General features: G+C 36.5%; 1 protein-coding gene across 4 annotated transcripts in view; it reads left to right on the plus strand.

The window, feature by feature from the left end:
• Positions 1–19,090, plus strand: part of NEK10 (NIMA-related kinase 10) — a 281,170-nt gene extending 262,080 nt beyond the window's left edge. For 3 of the 4 annotated variants that reach the window (XM_011969857.1, XM_011969860.1, XM_011969861.1), the window contains 4 exons: positions 10,031–10,139; positions 13,804–13,856; positions 13,940–13,995; positions 18,683–19,090. In XM_011969857.1, coding sequence (XP_011825247.1) covers positions 10,031–10,139; positions 13,804–13,856; positions 13,940–13,995; positions 18,683–18,731 — 267 coding nt within the window. In that variant the 3' untranslated portion in view covers positions 18,732–19,090. The remainder of the gene's footprint in view (positions 1–10,030; positions 10,140–13,803; positions 13,857–13,939; positions 13,996–18,682) is intronic. The other variant, XM_011969858.1, reaches the window with a different exon arrangement.
• The last annotated feature ends 1,584 nt before the right edge of the window (positions 19,091–20,674 follow it).

Below are 20,674 nucleotides of genomic sequence, written 5' to 3' on the forward strand. Positions count from 1 at the left end.
AACCTTTCTTAATTTTCCCTGTCCAGAATTAATCTTACCTTTATGAGTGAAATCCACTTTTTCACCGGTATTATTGTGTTTTAAATAGCTTTTTATCTACCTTACATTTCTGTTTCCCCCAAAGTTAGTGAGTGTGTCTTATTTATCTTTGATTCCCCAGAGTCTTGCACAGTGCCTGGCATGTGGTAGGTACTTAATGTTTAATAATTGGAGATAGGATATATAATACATTAATATATATTCTGTATAATATCTTACATAGTTGTTCTATTCTTTATTGGTATACTGATAAAATATATTCATATATGTGGCTTTCCTGCCCTCATCTAAACTTAAATGAGAAGAGTTTGTGACCTCCATTTTTACCCCCTTTCTGGTGTAATCTTTTGATAGCAACAACTTTTGTTCATAAATGCATTTTTCGTTTCCTGTATAACCATAGAGGAGTGGCCAATTAGCCTTTGACTGACACAGTCACCCCATACCAGGGCCATAGGAGCAGTAGGTGGTGACAGCCCATAAATGCACTTGATTTCCACCTTTCTCACTGAAACTTCTGAAATCCACAGGCCCTGTGTCCCTAGTTTGAAGGAGCCATTATGGGATGATTGTGCCTACTTATTAATAGCCTAAGACCCAGAAGGATACAGAAGATTCAAAAAGTGCAAAAGTCCTTTTCTAAGAAATTAAGCTCTTTATTTATGCCTCACCTAAGCTGGTCTTCAATCCAGTCTGCTCAGTCTTGGCTAGAATTGCGAGGGGAATAAAGCAACCAACTAATCGTATAGGTATCTTTGGGAACTAGGATTTTCAGCATGGAGGAAAGGCGAAACAGAAACAAGATAGAAGAGATTCGTTTAAATTGGAATTGGAAGTATCAGTATGAATGAATATGGGTTCATGAGAAATCTCATCTATTAAAAATATACACATTTCCTAATATTTTCATTGAAATAGTCTAGAAACTAATCAAGTAGCAATGAGCTCCTCCACCCATGACTCCTTGGGGATATAGCTGATTTTGGTCTAGAGCAGGAACTGTACAAGATTAGACTGGAATATTTGGACGTACAGATAGCATAGGAAGGATGGTATCAAGGACTACTGAGGGAATATCAAAAGTTCTCAGGAGTCAAATTGAAGAGGCTCCCACTGGCTATCTATGGGATAATTGGAACATCAGTAAGAATAATAACCACAGTGGATTGAAAGCATTTAATAAGGTTTAAACCCAAGAGTTCATAATACCAAAAAAGAAAAAAAGAATCCCTCATTGGTTACCTTTGGAAGATGCTAAGTAACCAACTTAATATATTGAAAATTGTTTACATATGAAAGAAGAAAGCTTTTATTCTGCCTTTCCTTTATGAATTATATCCCATGTTAACAAAATCATTGAGAGGGAAAGTTTCTTATTATAGAAGTACTCAAGCTAATAAGTGCCAAAGGGATAAAGAATATTCCCATTTTGCAGTCCCTATTGAAATGATAGCACCTAGATATGATCACCAATGGGGGTCAACATCACGAGAAGGGCAATCAGGCATTATATGCCACCTGATGAGGGTGTGCAGCACTGTCTATGAAATATTCTTGCTAAAAGCTTGAATCAACATCTGAATAAGCTCATAAATTAGAAGTCAGCAAATTACAGCCCTCAGGCCAATCATTTCTGATGCCTGTGTTTGTAAATAAAATGTTGTTAGAACACAACCATGGAGGTTCACTTAATACTGTCTATGGCTGCTTTTGTTTACAGACAAAGTTGAATAGCAGTTACAGAGACCATATGGCCTGGAGCGCCAAAAATACTTACTGTCTGATCCTTTACAGGGAGAGTTTGTCAGTCCCTGCTCCGGATCTCGCTACCTACTTGCAGCAAATACAGGGGACAAGAGAACATGTTTAATGACATCATGGGGATAATCAGCAAAATCCAGCTAGGAAATCCATAGGAAAAGTGACCTGTTTTCTTCAATAAATAAATTTCAGGTAGAGGGGAGGGGGACAGAAGAAGGAAAGAAAAGGGAGAGAAAAAGTGTGGAGAAGAGGAGAGGGATTGCCTGTAAAGATCAAAGCATTTTAGGGAAAATAACGAGTTGCAATATATGGAATTATTTCTTCCTGACTTAAACATAGAAACCCTAAAAGTATTTGAAATATATATTTACAAGAAAGTTGGGAAAATTAAAACATTGATTATATATTTGTTAGAGAGTCATGCACCACATAATGATGTTTTGGTCAGTGACAGATTGGATATATGACAATGGTTCCACAAGATTATAATAACATAATTTTACTGTACCTTTTCTATGTTCAAATATGTTTAGATACATAAATACTTACCATTGTGTTACAGTTGCCTACAGTATTTAATACAGTAAAATGCTGCAGTTTTGTAGCATAGGAACAATAGGCTCCTGTTGCTCCTATGGCTAGCATATAGCCTAGGTGTGTAGTAGGCCGTACTATCTAGTTTTGTGTAAATACACTCTATGATGTTTGCACAGTGACGAAATTGCCTAATGATGTGTTTCTCAGAACAGATTTCTGTTGTTAAGCTGTGCATGACAGTATTCAAGAATCATAACCTCTTAGGTGAGATAATTATATTGTGGTTTTGTTTTTTAAAAAAGAAATCCATCTTTTTTAAAGAGCCATGCTGAAATATTATGGATGGTATGATATGTTGTACAGGATTTGCTTTCCAATTCTTGAGAGTGAGACAGGGTAGGAAGGGAAGTGGGGGAGATTTAAATGAAGCAAGATTGAACATATTTTAACTGAGTAATGGTTACGTGGAATTCATTGAATTGTTATCTTTACTTTTGTAAATGTTTGAAATTTTTTATAATAAAAATATTTATGGGTTTTTGTTTGTTTGTTTTAGTGTATTCCAGGCTTCTCTTAGATCAATAATTGGGCATTAGCATTTTGAAAACAGCTCTCCCATCAAAGCTGCCAGTTAGAATTGGACAGGTTATGTTCTGTTCAAGAGCACCTGGATGAAGGGACTGACTGGGGTTGCGTCCTCTAGAAGAAATTTTTCTAATTTGCACTAAGACACAATAGGGGCTAGTTGGTTCTCTAGGAGTTGGATTAAGGTTTTTGTTTTTTGTTTTTTGTTTTTTTTTTCTCCCAGGTAATTCTAATTTGCAGCCAAGGGTGAGAATCAGTGGCCTGGTAGGATCAGTGTTTCTCACATTTTATTGTGTATATCAATCATCTGGGGATCTTGTTAATGTGTGGATTCTGATTCAGTAGGTCTGGGGAAGGGTGGAGATTGTGCTCTTCCAATCATCTTCCAGGTGATGGCTGCTGCTGCTGCTGATCCAAGGACACACTTTGAGTGGCAAAGCTATAAAATATAGTACCTGCCCACTGTGAACTTACGGTATATCCAACAGGCTTGAGACTTTTTATTAGAAAGACAGGTTGTCTAATAGGCCAAATATTTATCCAGATGCAATTGTATCCTGGACCCAAGACTGTGCATTTCTATCTAGCTCCCAGATGTTACTAATGCTGTAATTCTATAGATCATGCTTTTGATAAGAAAGCCCAGACAAAACCCAGTATCATTTTCCCTGTGTTATTACCCAGATTGCTTCCTGTAGGCATGGGCCTTTCCGACATTTCTATTTAGTTCCTAATCTCTGCTTCAGTGCAGATCAGCAAGGTCAAGTTTGCTTTGTTTAGCAGCTGGCACTTTCTTTAATTCCTCACTCCAGGTTTTCAGCTCTTTTCCAAGTAGGCAGATCGCTTATGTCCTCAGACTTTAATTAATGGCTCTTTATGCATATAATAATCATGACTTAGATTTACACAACTCTTATTAGGGCTCCATGGAGGCATTGTGAATCAGCAGTGCCCAGCAGCAACCTGTTTTGAACAAACTGAGAAGCTCCTATAGCAGGGCTCTCCTGCCCAGCCAGGTTAAGCCACCATTCACTCTTCCTTGACATCACCTACAGTGTTTAGTCAAGGTCCTGGGAGGATGAGCTCCTGGTTGTAAGCAGTGTAGAACAGTGGTTTTCCAGTCTTCTTTTAGTTTTGGAATTTTCTGTTAGGAACACAATCCTTGCTGGAAATGTAACCACCACAGCAACAGGAATACTTTTGGCAGAAAGGGGGATGAGGGTGAGGTGTACATTCCTGGGGCTTAGAAAGTGTGGTGGAGCCAGTGATGGGCCATGCATGTGTGGGTCCACATGCAAATGTACATTTGTGTGTGTATGTGTAAGAAAATAGTAAGTAGGAATACTATACATTTCTGTTAACAAAATGTCCCATAGAAAGCTACTAAAAACTCATATAGAGAAGCTGTAGGTTAGAAAAGATTTAAAAAATTAGGCAACATATTATATCTTATAATAGTGCAGTTCAGTCAAAGAAGATAAGGAAAAGCTGAGGGAAGTAAGACCAGAAGACTGGCGAGCGCAGAGTGATGAAATGTGTTGAAAATTTTCTCACTTCTGGCACCTAATTTTATTTATGTTTGGCTCAGTTTCCTTCAGAATTCAACCTCAGTTCATTAGATTCCCCAATATTGTGTGTAGTTGTTCCACAGCAGGGATAACCCTATTTTATCATATGAAAAAGATGTAGTTTAGGAAATTTAATAAAGATTACATGTATGGTTTCTTTCTTTTTATTTTTCTATTTAGGTTTTGCCTAAAAAGTACTATATTCTCGATTGACCAAGTAAATGATAAAATTGCTCAATACTTGCTCAAAAATCAATGTTTTTTGGCGAGGAGAGGTAGTAACAATGATACAGTCTGTTCTCCTTAATATATTTACTTAGTTTAGTTCAAAAGTATATTCAATCATTTGCTCTTTAGAACTGTAGGTGTCTTTTCAAAGCAGGAGGGCCCTGTTATGTCAGCTCAGGAGGCTCTTACACATTCTTTCAAACAGTTTGAATGCTAAAAAGGAGGTACAGCTATAAGCTGAATGCTCATGAGGCAAAAAAGGGCTCACACAACACTGGCATTGGACTACTGAACCATCTCGTGGCCTCATCCAGCCACTGGGGACTCTGCTTAAAGATGTTCTGCTGTATCCTCCATATTTCTACCTGCTGGGTGAACATTTACTTTGCCATCTGGCATGTCTGGAATTAGACTCACCACCTTCTCCCTTCCTGTGTCCACGGTCAGTTTCCTTGAAAGCATCAGTTTTCCTTCAGCTCATTCTTTAAACCTCATGCTTCTTCACCTGCTCTGCTTCATTTCTCTTACCCCCTAAGTCATTGATGCCTGAGTAGTCTGTAGTCTCTAAGGTTCTGACCTTTGATGTAAGACAGCCCTAGCTTCTGGCCCTGGTTCTGCCACTTAATAGCTATGTTTCTTGTGTAAATTACTTTCCTTCTCCATTTCCTTGTTTGTAAAAGGGGGTAATACTTGCCTTAGAGGGTAGTTGTAAGAATCAAATGGAATATCTAATGTGTCTAGAATGTTGTAAGTATTCAATACATGTCAATTAGTGCTACTATTGTTGTTAAATGAGAATATTCAGTCTTCCATATCCATTCCTTCCTTTGGTTGCCATCTAGTCTAGGCTCTGAGCCCTTCTCTCTTGCATTAGTGTCATAGCTTCTTTGCTGATTTTCTTGTTCTCCAACAATAACTATTAGTCTAACTATTGCCAGACTAATAGTTATTAAGCATTTTTTTATTAGCATACTCAAAAACCTTAGTAGATTCTTGTTGTCTGTCTCATCATCTAAACTCTGGGATCCCACTTTCCAGGCCCCCCTTATTTGTAGGAGCCTCTTTATAGTCTGCCTGCATTCACCCTGATGTTCCCAACCCCATTTAAACTGTTTTGTGTATTACATCCAGGATGAACCTTTCAAAACAGATCATGTCACACTTGTACACACACACACAACACAGAAAATCCTTTAAGGAACTCAGTATAAAATTCCAAAATCAGATCCAACTCCTGCCCTTCTGTTCACCCTCATCTCGTATCACTGTTGCCCCTTGCTGTCTCCACATCAGCCACCAGGCCCTTCCTAAAATGTGTTTATCTAGCATGCTGCTTTCTTCATAGTCTTGTACGTGCTTTTTGCTCTGCCTGTAATGTTCTTCTCACCCCATCTACTCATTCTTACAGCTCTTGGCATAAATGTCACTTTTTCATGGAAGCCTTTGCTGACTAAGTCAAATCTATCTGCTACCTCCTAAAACCACAAACCTATCTTTCAATGCATTTAGAACCGTTGTAATTTTACATATATCTAGGTGGATATTTCACAGACATATTTCTCCCTAAGTAGTTAGCGAACTCCAAGAGTATAATCTTTGGCCATTAATGGGTTTTTTCATTGTTTGGATCTCTGCTTGGCACAAAATAATTGGTTAAAAATACTAAATTAATGAATGGAACTTGTTTTCCTCATTTCATCATGAATGCCCATATCTCTATAACATGGAATCATGTCATCTCCCTTTCATCACTTTTCCATTAATATGCAATGCCCAACCTTTACCTGCAAGTTCCCTCTACCTGGAACATACACTTTGATTGCTATGATTTACCTAAATTTATCCTTCAAAGATCAGCTCCAGTGTTTCTTCTACAGAACCTCTTTAAAAAACCATGCTAGTCTTCATGAAGGACCCTTCTTTTTGTAAGTTTACAAATCATCATTTCATTTCACAGTTCATGATTTATGATATCACCCTATTTTTTTACATTATTATCCTGTTTTCCTAGTCAGATTACAAGCCTCACAGAAACCAGATCATTTCTGCATCCTGCTCAGATCATAAACCATGCTGTCCAACATATACTAGGGGGCAAAAAATTGTTTGCCAAAACAATGTGTATATCTAGAAACGAAACTGCAAAAAGTAGTTCTGGGAAGTTCCTAGAATGGAAAGTCAGTGTATCTGGGATTCATCACAAAATGAATTTTAGTCCTTGCCTTCATCTGTGTGCCAATATCTCTAAAAATGTCCAGTTCTTAAGCTCAGTGAGACTACCAATGTGACATAAGCACTGGAAATCTCAAAAACTCCTCTCTTCGGGGTTTGAGATCAATGAAAAGGACTTGTCCTTGTCATCTTAAAATGGCAGTCTTGACCTCTCCAAGTCATAATTCACATAATTTTCTTTGAGGCTTTAAATATCTTTCTGTCTGTGAAATATTTAGAATTCCAAGGTATAAACTTAATAAGTTAAGTAAGCTTTTTCTAATTAGGATGAGATTTTAGGCAGCCAATTACTCTTATGCTAAACCATACGAAAAGTTCCATCTGAAGTCATTTGAAAGGTAATACCAGGAAATCATTTTCAGCATCACAAGACATTAAAAAGCTTAGTTGTAACCACCTACAAGCTGGGATATGAGATGTACAGAATGCTCAGGGCTACCTCCATGATACCTTACAGCACAGATGAGAAAATTATTAAGTGTGTGATTATCAGGGTCTCCTGTATTACCGTATTTATAATCTTACAATCTTGTCATATTACAAATGGGTTATATATTAGTCCGTTCTCAGGCTGCTTGAAGAAATACCCGAGACTGGGTAATTTATAAAGCAAAAAGACTTGACTTACAGTTCCACATGGCTGGGAAGGCCTCAGGAAACTTACAATCATGGTGGAGGGCACTTCTTCACTGGGTGGTGGGAGAGACAATGAGTGCAAGCAGGGGAAATGCGAGACACTTATAAAACCATCAGATCTCATGAAATCTCACACACTATCATGAGAACAGTACTGGGGAAACCACCCCCATGATCCAATTACCTCAGTTATCAGTTATCACTGATAAGAATGGATATAATCACATATTTTTTTCCTTAGAGGGTAGTAGGCGTTTGTCAACATGGAGACTGGGCGACCCATAAATTATTTGTATTTACAATATCCAAAGTACATTGATGGAAAAAAACTAATTTTTAATTACCAATATAAAATATTTTAAGGTATAAATGCATAATGAGTACAACGAGGTACATATACAGCCTCATGAAGTTTTATGAACACATTTTCACCCATATGACCACCACCCACATCAATATATAGAATATTTCTAGCTGTGCAGAAGACCCCTTTGTGCCTTTTCCTGGCCACATTACTTCTCCTGCCACAATGTAATCATTACCTGATATCTGTTACCCTTGGTTAGTTTTGTCTGATTGTATTAGTCTATTTTCATGCTGCTGATAAAGACATATCCAAGACTGGGAAATTTACAAAAGAAAGAGGTTTAATTGAACTTACATTTCCACGGGGCTGGGGAAGCCTCACAATCATGGCAGAAGGCAAGGAGGAGCAAGTCACATCTTACACGGATGGCAGCAGGCAAAAAGAGAGAGCTTGTGCAGGCAAACTCCAGTTTTTAAAGTTATCAGATCTTGTGAGACTTTTTCACTATCATAAGAACAGTACAGGAAAGACCCACACACATGATTCAATTACCTCTCACCAGGTCCTCCCATGACACATGGAAATTGTGGGAGTTACAATTCAAGATGAGATCTGGGTGAGGACACAGCCAAACCATATATCACTGATGATGAAAATTTATAAGAATGAAGTCATACACTATGTATTTTGTTTCTGGCTTCTTTTGTCCAACACTCAACCATGTTGCTATGAGTATCCATAGTTTGTTCTTTTTTTTATTGCTTTGCAGAATTCCATTGTATGAACACACCATGATATATATCTATCCATTCTTTTCTCCATGGACAGTGGGGGTTTTCCCAGGTTTTAGTTATTATGAAGAAAAGGTGCCATGAATATTCTTATACATGTCTTTTGATGGGACATGTGCACTTATTTCTCTCATAAAAATCCTTAAGAGTGGGATTGCTGGGTCATAGGATAGGCATATATTATTAAATTGTAGTGTATATTGCCAAATAGCTTTCTCAAGTGATTGAACAATGATGTATTTTAACTCATAAACAAAGTATATGAATACAAGCTAACTACTATTGCATAGTACAAATTATGCCATTTGTTTCTGATTTATTATTATGAATTTATATTTTAGAAGTAACTTAGGCACTAAAACTTGGCCAGCCCAAGTGATAATTGGAATTAAAGGTGAAAGGAGGTTGAAAAACATTTATGGTCTAAAATTCTACTTGAAAAATTCAGCTTTATAGAAAGGCATTAAATGAATGAAACTTTAATAAATATTGTCATTTGGCAAATTACTCTTTCCTTCAGAGTGCTGGGAATTAATATTTGGAGATTAAAATTAATTAATAATAATTTAGAAAAATGTATTAAGAAACTTATTTGGCCAGATGTGATGGCTCATGCCTGTAATCCCAGCAGTTTGGGAGGCCGAGGCAGGTGGATCACCTGAGGTCAGGAGTTTGAGACCAGCCTGGCCAACATGGTGAAACCCCGTTCCTACTTAAAAAAAAAAATACAAAAATTAGCTGGGCATGGTGGCGGGTGCCTATAATCCCAGCTACTTGGGAGGCTGAGGCAGGAGAATCACTTGAGCATGGAGGCGGAGGTTGCAGTGAGCCGAGATCCTGCCACTTCACTGAAGCCTGGCTGACAGAGTGAGACACTGTTGTAGAAAAAAAGAAAAAAAGAAACTTACTTGCCTTGGTCAAACAAAAAGGAATTATTCAAAGTAGATACATGAAAAAAAATAGTGATTTGGGCTAAACATATTGTTCTGTTGAATAATTGGAGTTTATTCCTCCTATGCCTGATAAAAATAACATCTTGATGTCCCAGGTTCATGCCAGTATTTTTATATTCATTTTTCTTTTGCTCTCATAAGGCCATAAAGTATATTTTTTCATATGACCAGAGAATTGTCTAACTTGCTTTCCCTGTTTTTTTGGTGCATCCAATTTATAAATTATCTTGGAAAGAAGAAGATTATTTATTTATCTATCTACAAGGGAATGAAAACCACAGACCACAAATTTTCTGTGCAGAGACATAGGGAAATGAAAAACCCCACACAGAGGTCTCCTGTCATTTCCTTCTGAGTGTAAACTAAGATGTGATTTTGCTTTTTCTATTTCAGTTATCTCAGGGATCTCCAGAACCAATTGAGCCCAATTTTTGCACTGTAGATTACCATTTATTACATCATTCATCCAGTGGAAACAGCCTGTCCCCAAATGACCCGACAGGTAATATTGATCAACATGGGTAATCTGGCTTTCATGAAGAAATATATTGTTTGGATCAACAGCTATTTCTAAAAGATTATCTTCATTTTTTTTTTTAAATGGAGCTTATTTTGATTATTTATGGCAATAGTTGGAAGGCACATATGGTAGGAATCTAGAAATTCCCTGAGATTTATCTTACCCAGTTGTGGCAGCTTCCTTGATCATTTATTAATATCATAAACAAACAGCAGAATCTGTGTGGGTGAGTTGTATTTCCTTTTATTTCTTTTCGCTTATCTGATGATGGGAAATCAAATTCCCTAAAGCATGCAGGGAGATAAAGAGCAGAAATAAAGAGTTTAAATATTCAAAATAGAGAAACCTTGAAACTCACCTGAAGAATCCACATTAGACACATTGAATTTTTTTTTTCTTTTGCATAAAATTCACATAAGGAGGCAGTATAGCATAGGGATTGAAAGGCACAGATTCTGGAAACCTGGGTGCCTAGATTCAAATCTCGGCTAAACCATTTAGTAGCTGACTATGGGCAATTATTTAACCTCTCTGAACCCCAGTTTCCTTGCCTGTAAAATGGGGATAAATACTTGCATCATAAAGTTATAGTGAGGATTAGAGTAAAAATAAAAAGTGCCTGTCTATTAGTAGGGGCTCAGCATAATTGAACTCTTCTTGTCATATCTGAATTCTAAGAGGAAGCTTTCAAGCTCCTCTGAGGTTTCAGTACTCCTAAAGAATTTTTTATCTTTATAAATGGTAGCTATGCCACTTGGAGGAGTGGATAGAAGTGAAGATTTTACAGTTAAATGAAGACTTGCCATCTCTTTAACTTGGAAAAAATGCTCAATTTTGTTGTGCTTTTGTTGTTGACTGAATGAATTACTTCATGAATTAATTGACAAACTTTCCTTTGGTTTTCTGGGATAAAGCTAACTCCTATGTATGCAGAATTTTATTTAAAATAATCCCTGAGAAATCCAAGATAAAATGTTGTTTAAAGTCATTTGCTTTAAAAGCATTTCCAAGACAGAGAAGTTTATCTGCAGGCCAAACTTCTCCTCATCATAGAAACTCTGATGAAATGAAGAACTTTGATAAAAGTCTCTCAAAAACCTGAGGGTGAGTTGACAAACTCCTCCCAGGGCAGCTGGATGCCCCACCCCAGAGCTGATTAGGTGTGGCCCTTGTCACAGCAGGCTGGGCAAAAGCAAAAACAGCAGAGCCTGCTGGTACTGTGGGGAATGCCTTTAAAAATGAGCTGCCAGTACTCATATTTTCATGTCTCTTCTTGACCCTAAACCCATTCTGTCTTCTCTACTTGAAGTGGCAGAGAGCTCCTGGGCCTCTACATGTCAGTGTTGATTGGTTTGAGTGAAAGCTGGTCAACACGGCTTTGGGTGGCATCGGAGTGGGTTAAGGTGCTAGTGTACCAAATTCTGATCAACCATCATAAAGTCTGTACAACAAGACAATCTTAAGCAAAAAGAACAAAGCTGGAGGCATCATGTTACCTGACTTCAAACTATACTACAAGGCTTTAGTAACCAAAACAGCATTAACTGGTGCAAAAACAGACACATAGACCAATGGAACAGAATAGAGAACTCAGAAATAGGACCATCCATCTGGAACCTTCTGATCTTTGACAAACCTGACAAAACCAAGCAACAGGGAAAGGATTCCTTATTTAATAAATGATGCTGGGAGAACTGGCTAGCCACATGCAGAAAATTGAAACTGGGCCCCTTCCTTACACCTTATACAAAAATTAATTCAAGATGGATTAAAGATTTAAATGTAAAACCCCAAATTATAAAAACCCTAGAAGAAAATCTAGGCAGTACCATTCAGAACATAGGCATGGGCAAAGATTTCATGACAAAAATGTCAAAAGCAATTATAACAAAAGCAAAAATTCACAAATGGGACCTAATTAAAGAACTTCTGCACAGCAAAAGAAACTATCATTAGAGGTTACAGACAACCTACAGAAAGAGAAAATTTTTGCAGTCTAACTATCTGACAAAGGTCTAATATCCAGAATCTGCAAGGAACTTAAACAAATTTACAAGAAAAAATCAACCCCATTAAAAAGTAGGCAAAGGACATGAACAGACACTACTCAAACGAAGACGTGGCAGAGAGCTCCTGGGCCTCTGGAGCTCCTTATGTGGCCAACAAACATATGATAGAAAGCTCAACATCACTGATCATTAGAGAAATGCAAATCAAAACCACAATGAGAAACCATCTTGTGCCAGTCAGAATGGCAATTATTTAAATGTCAAGAAACAACAGATGCTGGCGAGGCTGTGGAGAAATAGGAACGCTTTTACACTGTTGCTAGGAATGTAAATTAGTTCAACCATTGTGGAAGACAGTGCGGTGATTCCTCAAAGACCTAGAACCAGAAATACCATTTGACCCAGCAATCCCATTACTGGGTATATACCCAAAGAAAATTAAATAATTCCCTTATAAAGATACATGCACACATATGTTCATTGCAGTACTATTCACAATAGTAAAGACATGGAATCAACCCAAATGCCCATCAATGATAGACTGGATAAAGAAAATGTGGTATATATACACCATGGAATAGTATGCAGCTATAAAGAGGAATGAGATCATGTCTTTGCAGGGACATGGATGGAGCTGGAAGCCATTATCCTCAGCAAACTAACATAGGAACAGAAAACCAAACACGAAATGTCCTCATTTATAAATGGGAGCTGAACAATGAAAACAGATGGACACAGGGAGGGGAACAACACACACTGGGGCCTGTTGGAGTGGTGGAGTGGGTGAGCGGAGGGAAAGCATCAGGATAAATAGCTAATGCATGCTGGGCTTAATACCTAGCTAATGAGTTGACAGGTGCAGCAAACCATCATGGCACATGTTTACCTATATTACAAACCTGCACATCCTGTACATGTATCCTGGAACTTAAAATTAAATTAAATGTAAAAAAATAAAAAGTCTGGCCCGCCATGGTGGCACATGCTTATAATATACAGATATTGGAAAGCTGTAGGCAAGAGGATGACTTGAGCTCAGGAATTCAAGACCAACCTGGGCAACATAGTGAGACCCTATCTTTACAAGATGATGATGATAATAATAATAATAGTAATAATAAACATTTTAAAAGTCTTCTGGCAATAAATATATTTTTTCCCTCTAGGCAGTTATATGAAAGGATCAGATCTTTGCTGTCTTTCACATCTATATCTGCCTCCCTGTAAGAATCCATTTTCTTTCTAATGTATATTTATTCTTCTTGGCCTGTGGATTAGGGAGAGTTTCTTAATCAGAAAACACCCATCAGGTAATTTGCATTTGGAATCACCCCTCAATTGCCCTTAACACATACAGACACACACACTTCTCTAACTTAATTGGACACTATGAGCAATGCCCCTTAATCTTCATGTATCATTTTGTGATGGCCATGCCCAAGGAAGTCAGTTATTAAAGAAAGAAAAGCAAAACATTTGAATATTCAAAGCCAAGGCAGATGCTTTGGAATGCGCTTGTTACATCTTTATCATTAAGAAGTTGACCTGTTTGCCCTGTGGTTGAAGTCATAATTTCCAGTAAAGAATAAGAAAATGTGAACCCAAATGTCAGATTTTCCATAATTTATCTTTTTCAGGCTTACCAACCAGCTTTGAATTGGAGGAAGGAATAACATATGAACAGATGCAGGTGAGGTTTTTGCAGTGTCTCTGAATGATTTTATTTTGTTGCTTTTAATTCAATACTAACCTGATTTTTTAAAAAAAATTTAGACTGTGATTGAAGAAGTCCTTGAGGAAAGTGGCTATTACAATTTTACATCTAACAGGTAAGAACTAGAGTTTACTTTCAATTGTGAAAGATGAATTGAGGTCATCAGATGTTAGATCTAATTTCTCTATCCTTTATTCCAGAAGTTTTTTTTTCAAATTTTATTTTAAATACTTTTATAAAATATCTTTGCTTAGACTAGATACATCTATAAGTAGAATTTATGTGCCCATCTTTTGTGTGGACACAGTTGCTGTATTCTCAGTTGAAACAAAAAGGGTGATTGCTTAGTAGAAATGTATTCCCATAAAAAAATAGACATAAGTAAATGGAAAAGCATTTCCAGATTGGTATTTTAAAAATTAAATATTTGTTTGTCTCATTCTAGAAGAGCTGAAAACTCACTCCTATCACTTAAATCTACCCACTATTTGCACAGAAGGCTAGGGACAAAGTGCAACTGAACAAAGAATCATTTCTTGTGAATTTAAGATATATTTGTGGAGAAGAGACTTTGCTATTATATGTTGCCATTTGTTTACCCTAAATAAGAAACCTCCATTTACTGGAGTTGTATGTTATCTTCCAATATACCTATTATTGGTGTTCTAAGAATATAGGCTATTTTATCAATTGCATAATTTTTATAATTTTACTTTTGGAAATAGTGTTGGCACAACCATTTGAGTACAATTAGTTTACTAAGAAGTTATTCAAGAAAAGTTTTATAATCAAGCAAATTAGTATTGTGGGTGATTGGAGCCTGATCCCACTGGGGAAATCTAAGAGCTGGTATAGAACATGTACCAGGGCCATCCCACACAAACGAGTGAGAGAACTGGGGTATTTATCCTCCAATTTCCATCAGTCATTGTTTAAGGCCTTTCCCTAGGAAGTGTTAATTCACTGTTTTTTTTTTTTTTTCTGGCCTTTTGTAAATATGAACAAAGAAGACTCCAGGGGTCAGATAAATCCTCAGGAAAAGAAATGCAGGTATTTCTTTATCGAAATGCAGGCATTTCTTTATTGAATTCCTTTATGTATTGGCAGGTAGAAATCCTCCAGCATGCTTTGAAGTGGAATAGATAGGGGCATGGGCGTTTACAGTGTCTGCTACACAGGAGTTGTCTCTTGACTTACCTAAGGAGCCTACTCATAGCTGAATCATCAAATTGATTGCAAGTATCCACACACACACTCTATATAGGCCACAGTTGTTTTAGGAGGCATAGTCCTTTGGAGTATATTCTCTCAAGTGGTCTTTTATGCCTGGAGGAACTGCCTTCCTTTTCAATTATTGAAGCTATTTTGTGACCACTATTTAAATTATTCCAGAAGTCTTTACCAAAGATGACTACTAACAACGGGAAAAGAAAGAGGGCTCAAGAACATCCTGTTAAGGTCATTATATAGAAATTAGATTCTTTTTTAATGTTAGTTCAGTCTCCAGTGTTTCTTCTCCTTTTTCTTCTTCTTCTCCCATTTCAAGGAGTTTTTCTTATGAATCACAAGTAAAATTATTCAACTACTTGCTCTTTTGACTTGATAACAGAGTTTCAAAATACTAAACTTTATAAATGTAGTTCTGTTGTGATTTGTAACTGCAGAGGAATGATGAGTAATTCTCATTTTCTAAAGATATATCATTAATAGAAATTACCATCTCCACAGCTACTCTCCTCCCACCATCCCTGGAGAGATTTTTGAATTTTCATTTTCTATTCAAGGGCTGAGTATATACAGCCTTTCATGGATAGTATGAATGTTTCTGTTTTTAACTCTGAGCCTTATTATTTCAGGTGCCCTTGGCTTGTACTGGGGCAAAGATCACTCTTGTCATTTTATCTGCATTTCCTCAGAGACTTGGGATCATGGGCAAGGAATGTCTTCATATTTTTTGCAGAAAATCATTTAAATATCAAGGAAAACTAAGTGTGCAAGGAACTTAAGGAAGCTCTTACAAGAACTTTTATTTTCCCTTTATTAAAAAATATTTAAGTCTTATTTTGGAATTTATCATTATTCTTTTTCAATTCTACTTTCATTAGGTTTTACACAGATCTAGTTCCAAAGACACACTGCTTTATTAAAAGACACGCAAATTTTCTTATTATCATAAACAGATAATAGGATGCCTTATAACAAAGGCAAAAGATTATTCAGTTATATTTGTAATTGTGAATATAATATGAAGGTATTATATTCATACCTTGGAACAGTCAAGTTTAAGCAATATAAGTTGGGTATTACATTAAATTTCCTTAAAGTGCTCTAAATTAAAATGAATCACATTTAAAAACCCATATATCCATGGTGTTCCCTTTTTGGCTTCTTTCTTTCTTTCTCTTTCTTTCTTTCTTTCTTTCTTTCTTTTTTCTTTCTTTCTTTCTTTTTCTTTCTTTCTTTCTTTCTTTCTTTCTTTCTTTCTTTCTTTCTTTCTTTCTTTCTTTCTTTCTTTCTTTCTTTCTTTCTCTCTTTCTTTCTTTCTTTCTTTCTCTCTTTCTCTCTTTCTCTCCTTCTTTCCTTCTTTCTTTCTTTTCTTTCTTTCTTTTCCTTCCTTTCTTTCTCTTCTCTCTTTCTCTTTTTCTCTCTTTCTTTCTTTCTGAGATGGAGTCTTGCTCTGTTGCTCAGGCTGGGCTGGAGTGCAATGGTGTAATCTCGGCTCACTACAAACTCCACCTCCCGGGTTCAAGCGATTTTCCTGACTCAGCCTCTCAAGTAGCTGAGATTACAGGCGCCCACCACCACACCTGGCTAATTTTTGTATTTTTAGTAGAAACAGGGTTTCTCCATATTGGTCAGGCTGATCTTGAACTCCTGACCTTAGGTGATCCAGCTGCCTCGGCCTCCCAAAGTGCTGGGGTTACAGGCATGATCTACCGCACCCAACCCCCTTTTGACTTCTAATAGCAATGATAGAACACATCTTGGGAGAAAACTCTCCAGAGTTTGCTTGTAAAAATAACCCTTGTTTGTGCCTAAAGCCACTGTTTGTTTACTAGTGTTCCAAAATAATTCTCAAGAAATAAGTCAGGCTTAAATTAGAAGCACCTAATAATCCATAAACTGTAAATAACACATAACTCCAAGTACAAATCAGATTATCTGGCACTGTCATGCTTTTTTCCACAGTCAAAGGATGGAGGATGCTAAATGTCACAGCATATGTAGAGGTATTTAGAATCAGCATTAAGAATTAGTAGACTGCATTTTTTCCCCAATAGGTTTCATAGAATGGGCAATATTATCAAAGATGTCAATACATAGTCTCTGAAAAATAAAGTTTCATGGCCACATATATTTGGGAAACTCAGAATGTACAATTTTTTATTTTTGGAGAATGTTGACACCTATTACTATATTAAAGACTCTGAGATGTACTATAGGAAAGAAATCTGTTGACCTTGTTTGTTGACCTCAGTGTTTTCCTCACTCTTTACATGAACACAATTGAGGAAAGCTGTTTTAGCTATGTGGCTGGAAATGGGGAACACTCTTTTCACTCCTTTACCATGGTCTACCCAGATCTCTGTTGTTCTCATTGACGTGGTCATCATTGTCATCACCATCATTGCAAAATTTGTTCTTAAATGAATTAAGCACCATACCAAGAAAGTTACATACAAAATTCCTGTGTTCTTCAAGTTTACAATTTAAGACTATCAGTTTGAACAGTACACACATCATCTAGCCAGCCACTCACTCAAGGATTAATTCAAGAGAAGGTACATTTTTGGCTTAAATTATGGGTTTATATTTAGTTAAGGAAGAGAATAGAGAGGTGCCATTTTCAGACTGAAAGTCTCAGGATAAAGCCATTATTTATCTGTTAGCTATCTTTGAGGAAGATTTCTGGAACTGTTTACATCGTGAGGAGACTTCTTGGACAGTTAGGAAGAATGTCTCAGGCATAAAATGCTGCATTAGGAAAAGAAAATGTAACTGGAACAGAAATAGCAGCAAGGACCTGACTGAGGTGGGGTATTTCTCATTTCTGGGCTTCTGGGAAGAAGGAAGCTAGGACTGAGTTGGAAGCAAGAAAGCTATGTAAAGAAAATTAAAGAAGGTCAAAAAGCCTTGGCCAGCCTCACAGCTCTTCCCAAAGCAGGCTCTATTTTTGATCGTTTGCATGATAGTATGATAAATTACATTTCACATACATAAACTTTTAGCTTGCTTACCGGGAGGATACAACTTAATGTGCCTTAATTTTATCATTGTTGTTTGTGAGGATAAAATCATCCGAGTTATGAATAAACAGATGATAAGCATATCATCTTTATGAATATACTTGAGTATTACATTAATATTTTATTTTTAATAAAATATATGTTGAGAAATATACAATATATGTTGAGAAACATACAATATACAAGATAACAAGAAATCTACATTGAATCAACTTGAATTGCTTTATTTCCCCTATTGACTGATAAGCGTGTAAAATAGTTATTTTAACCTACACAGGTATTCAAATATACAAACTACTTTGAATGAGTATTTGTTTTTCTACTACAAAGTGCTATCAGTTCCTATTGAGTTCATAATTTGAGAAAGGTCTTGTTAGCACCAGACTTCAGGCAAAGGCAGCTTTCTAAAAATGTTCCCATCCTAACAAAAATAATCATCTTTTTATTTACTGTGATTTATTTACTCTTATGCCTGAGCCCCAGTTTTTGAAATTGAATGTATGAACTAAAATATTTGTAACTATAGAGAATTCTTTCCACTTCTGAATCTTATAGGTATCATTCCTATCCATGGGGGACCAAGAATCACCCAACCAAAAGATGAAAATGCTGCATTTTGAGTGGACTTGGTTTTCTCAGTGAAGTTCAAGTTCTGGACTTCAGCCACTATTGCAAGATGCCCAAGGATTGGGTGTGGAAAAGCCCAAGATGCCGTGGGGCCGCAGGACTTCTTCCTGGGGGTCCTGTGCTGGAGTATATGACAGCTGCAGTGCCTGAGGGCTTCATTGCCAGAACGCATTATATACAGGATGGCAGAGCTGTCAGTGTGCTGCTGGGAGGAAATGTTGCAAAATTCATCTTTGCAGGGGTAGGGGGAAAACCCAAAAACAACAACAAAAAAAACGCTCTTACAGAATTTTCCTCAACATTAAAAAAAAAAACTTGTCATATTTTTCAAAGGCACATTTAATACTCAGAATTGCTAAAAGTATATTTAAAGGCATCTAGCCTTCCATATGCAAAACATATTTTAGATAAAGACAGTTACAGGACTCAGAATAATATATGGGGTGGTTCACTGTCTCCTCCATTTGTATCTTTAAAGAAATTCAAAATATGTGATTGATTTTTTTTTTTTTAATGGACGGGTTGGTTCTCGCTTAACCACTTGGGTGCTGGTGGTCTTGAACTGTGATACAGTGTAGACAGTATTTGTAACCTTGCACAGCCTCTGGGGGCAACTATCAAACTGTCAGAGTTAAGTTAGACTAATAGAATGTATTGCTGTACAGTGTGTGTATATGTACATACGTGAGGGTGGAAGGAGAGAGGTGTTGATTAGACTAATGCTTTGCTGCTCATCAAACTTATAGTATTTTTAGAGCACTTTGAAGGGTTCATAGAATCTATGAAAAAAAATGCTATATTCCTCATCCTAAATCCCTCCTTATTACAATTACCTAAATTGTTTATGAATTTTTATTGTTTGGGAATTTGAAATGAAAATAAGTTAAATCCCTTTTTTCCTCATTCAGACAGCTCAACGAAAGAGAAATCAGAATGCCAAACTGTGTATCATCCTTTATGCAGGGAGAATTATGATGAAAATCTACTAGATTCTCCTTGGGCTTAAGCTCCTTCTCTTCAGTCAGCTTCTTAAAACTCTGGTGTAATGACAAGAAATGCCCTCATTGCCAAATCTGTCTACACTTCTAGCTACCTAAAGAGCAATTTATTCTACATAATTAGTAATCTGAAAGTTGAAATATACTTTTTATTTACTTTTTATGGAGTTCTGTCATCTTTGTTTACATTGATTTTTTTTTTAGTATGATTGAATCGATTTTAGTTCAATATATTTACAGGGCTTGAAAGACCATAACCTTCTTTCTGTCTAGTATGAAAATCTACACTATTTTTTAAATTAGCATATTTAATACTTAAATTATATCCAAATTCCCTTTAATCATGCACTAATGCTTTGAAGATTGTCAATGGATCTTTTTTTAAGCCAAATTAATAATTACAGATACACTGTAAGGTAAGATAATAGATGCAAATACAGTAATGAAAGTTTCAGTTTCAGCTTTCAAACCTATTATCCATATGTAAAATTCATAAACAAAATCAAAATGCTATGATATTGATTTACCCAGGCAAAATTTTATTTCTGTTCCAAGTTAATTTGAACCTGCACTATAATTGTTTATATCTTTCAATGTATGGAAGGGGCACATTTCTTCATGCAGGAAGCACAGGCCTAGAGAGGCACAGATTCTAATTGTGGGGTGAGAGTTTGAAATCAAGTTCTTTCCCAAATGGTAATATATAGTAAACAGAATTTAGGAAAGAATAGTATTCAAAAGGCATACCATAAGAGAAGAGAAATGGTTTATTTGAAGGTGCTTTAAAGTGCATATAGTTGGCTTATTTTCCATGTAACTTTTTTTTTTTTTTTTTTTTTAAAACAGAGTCTCTGTTACCCAGGCTGGAGTGCAATGGCGAGATCTTAGCTTACTGCAACCTCTGCCTCCTGGGTTCAAGCAA

Source organism: Mandrillus leucophaeus, unplaced genomic scaffold (assembly GCF_000951045.1).
Source record: "Mandrillus leucophaeus isolate KB7577 unplaced genomic scaffold, Mleu.le_1.0 Scaffold915, whole genome shotgun sequence".
Classification (NCBI taxonomy): Eukaryota; Metazoa; Chordata; class Mammalia; order Primates; family Cercopithecidae; genus Mandrillus; species Mandrillus leucophaeus.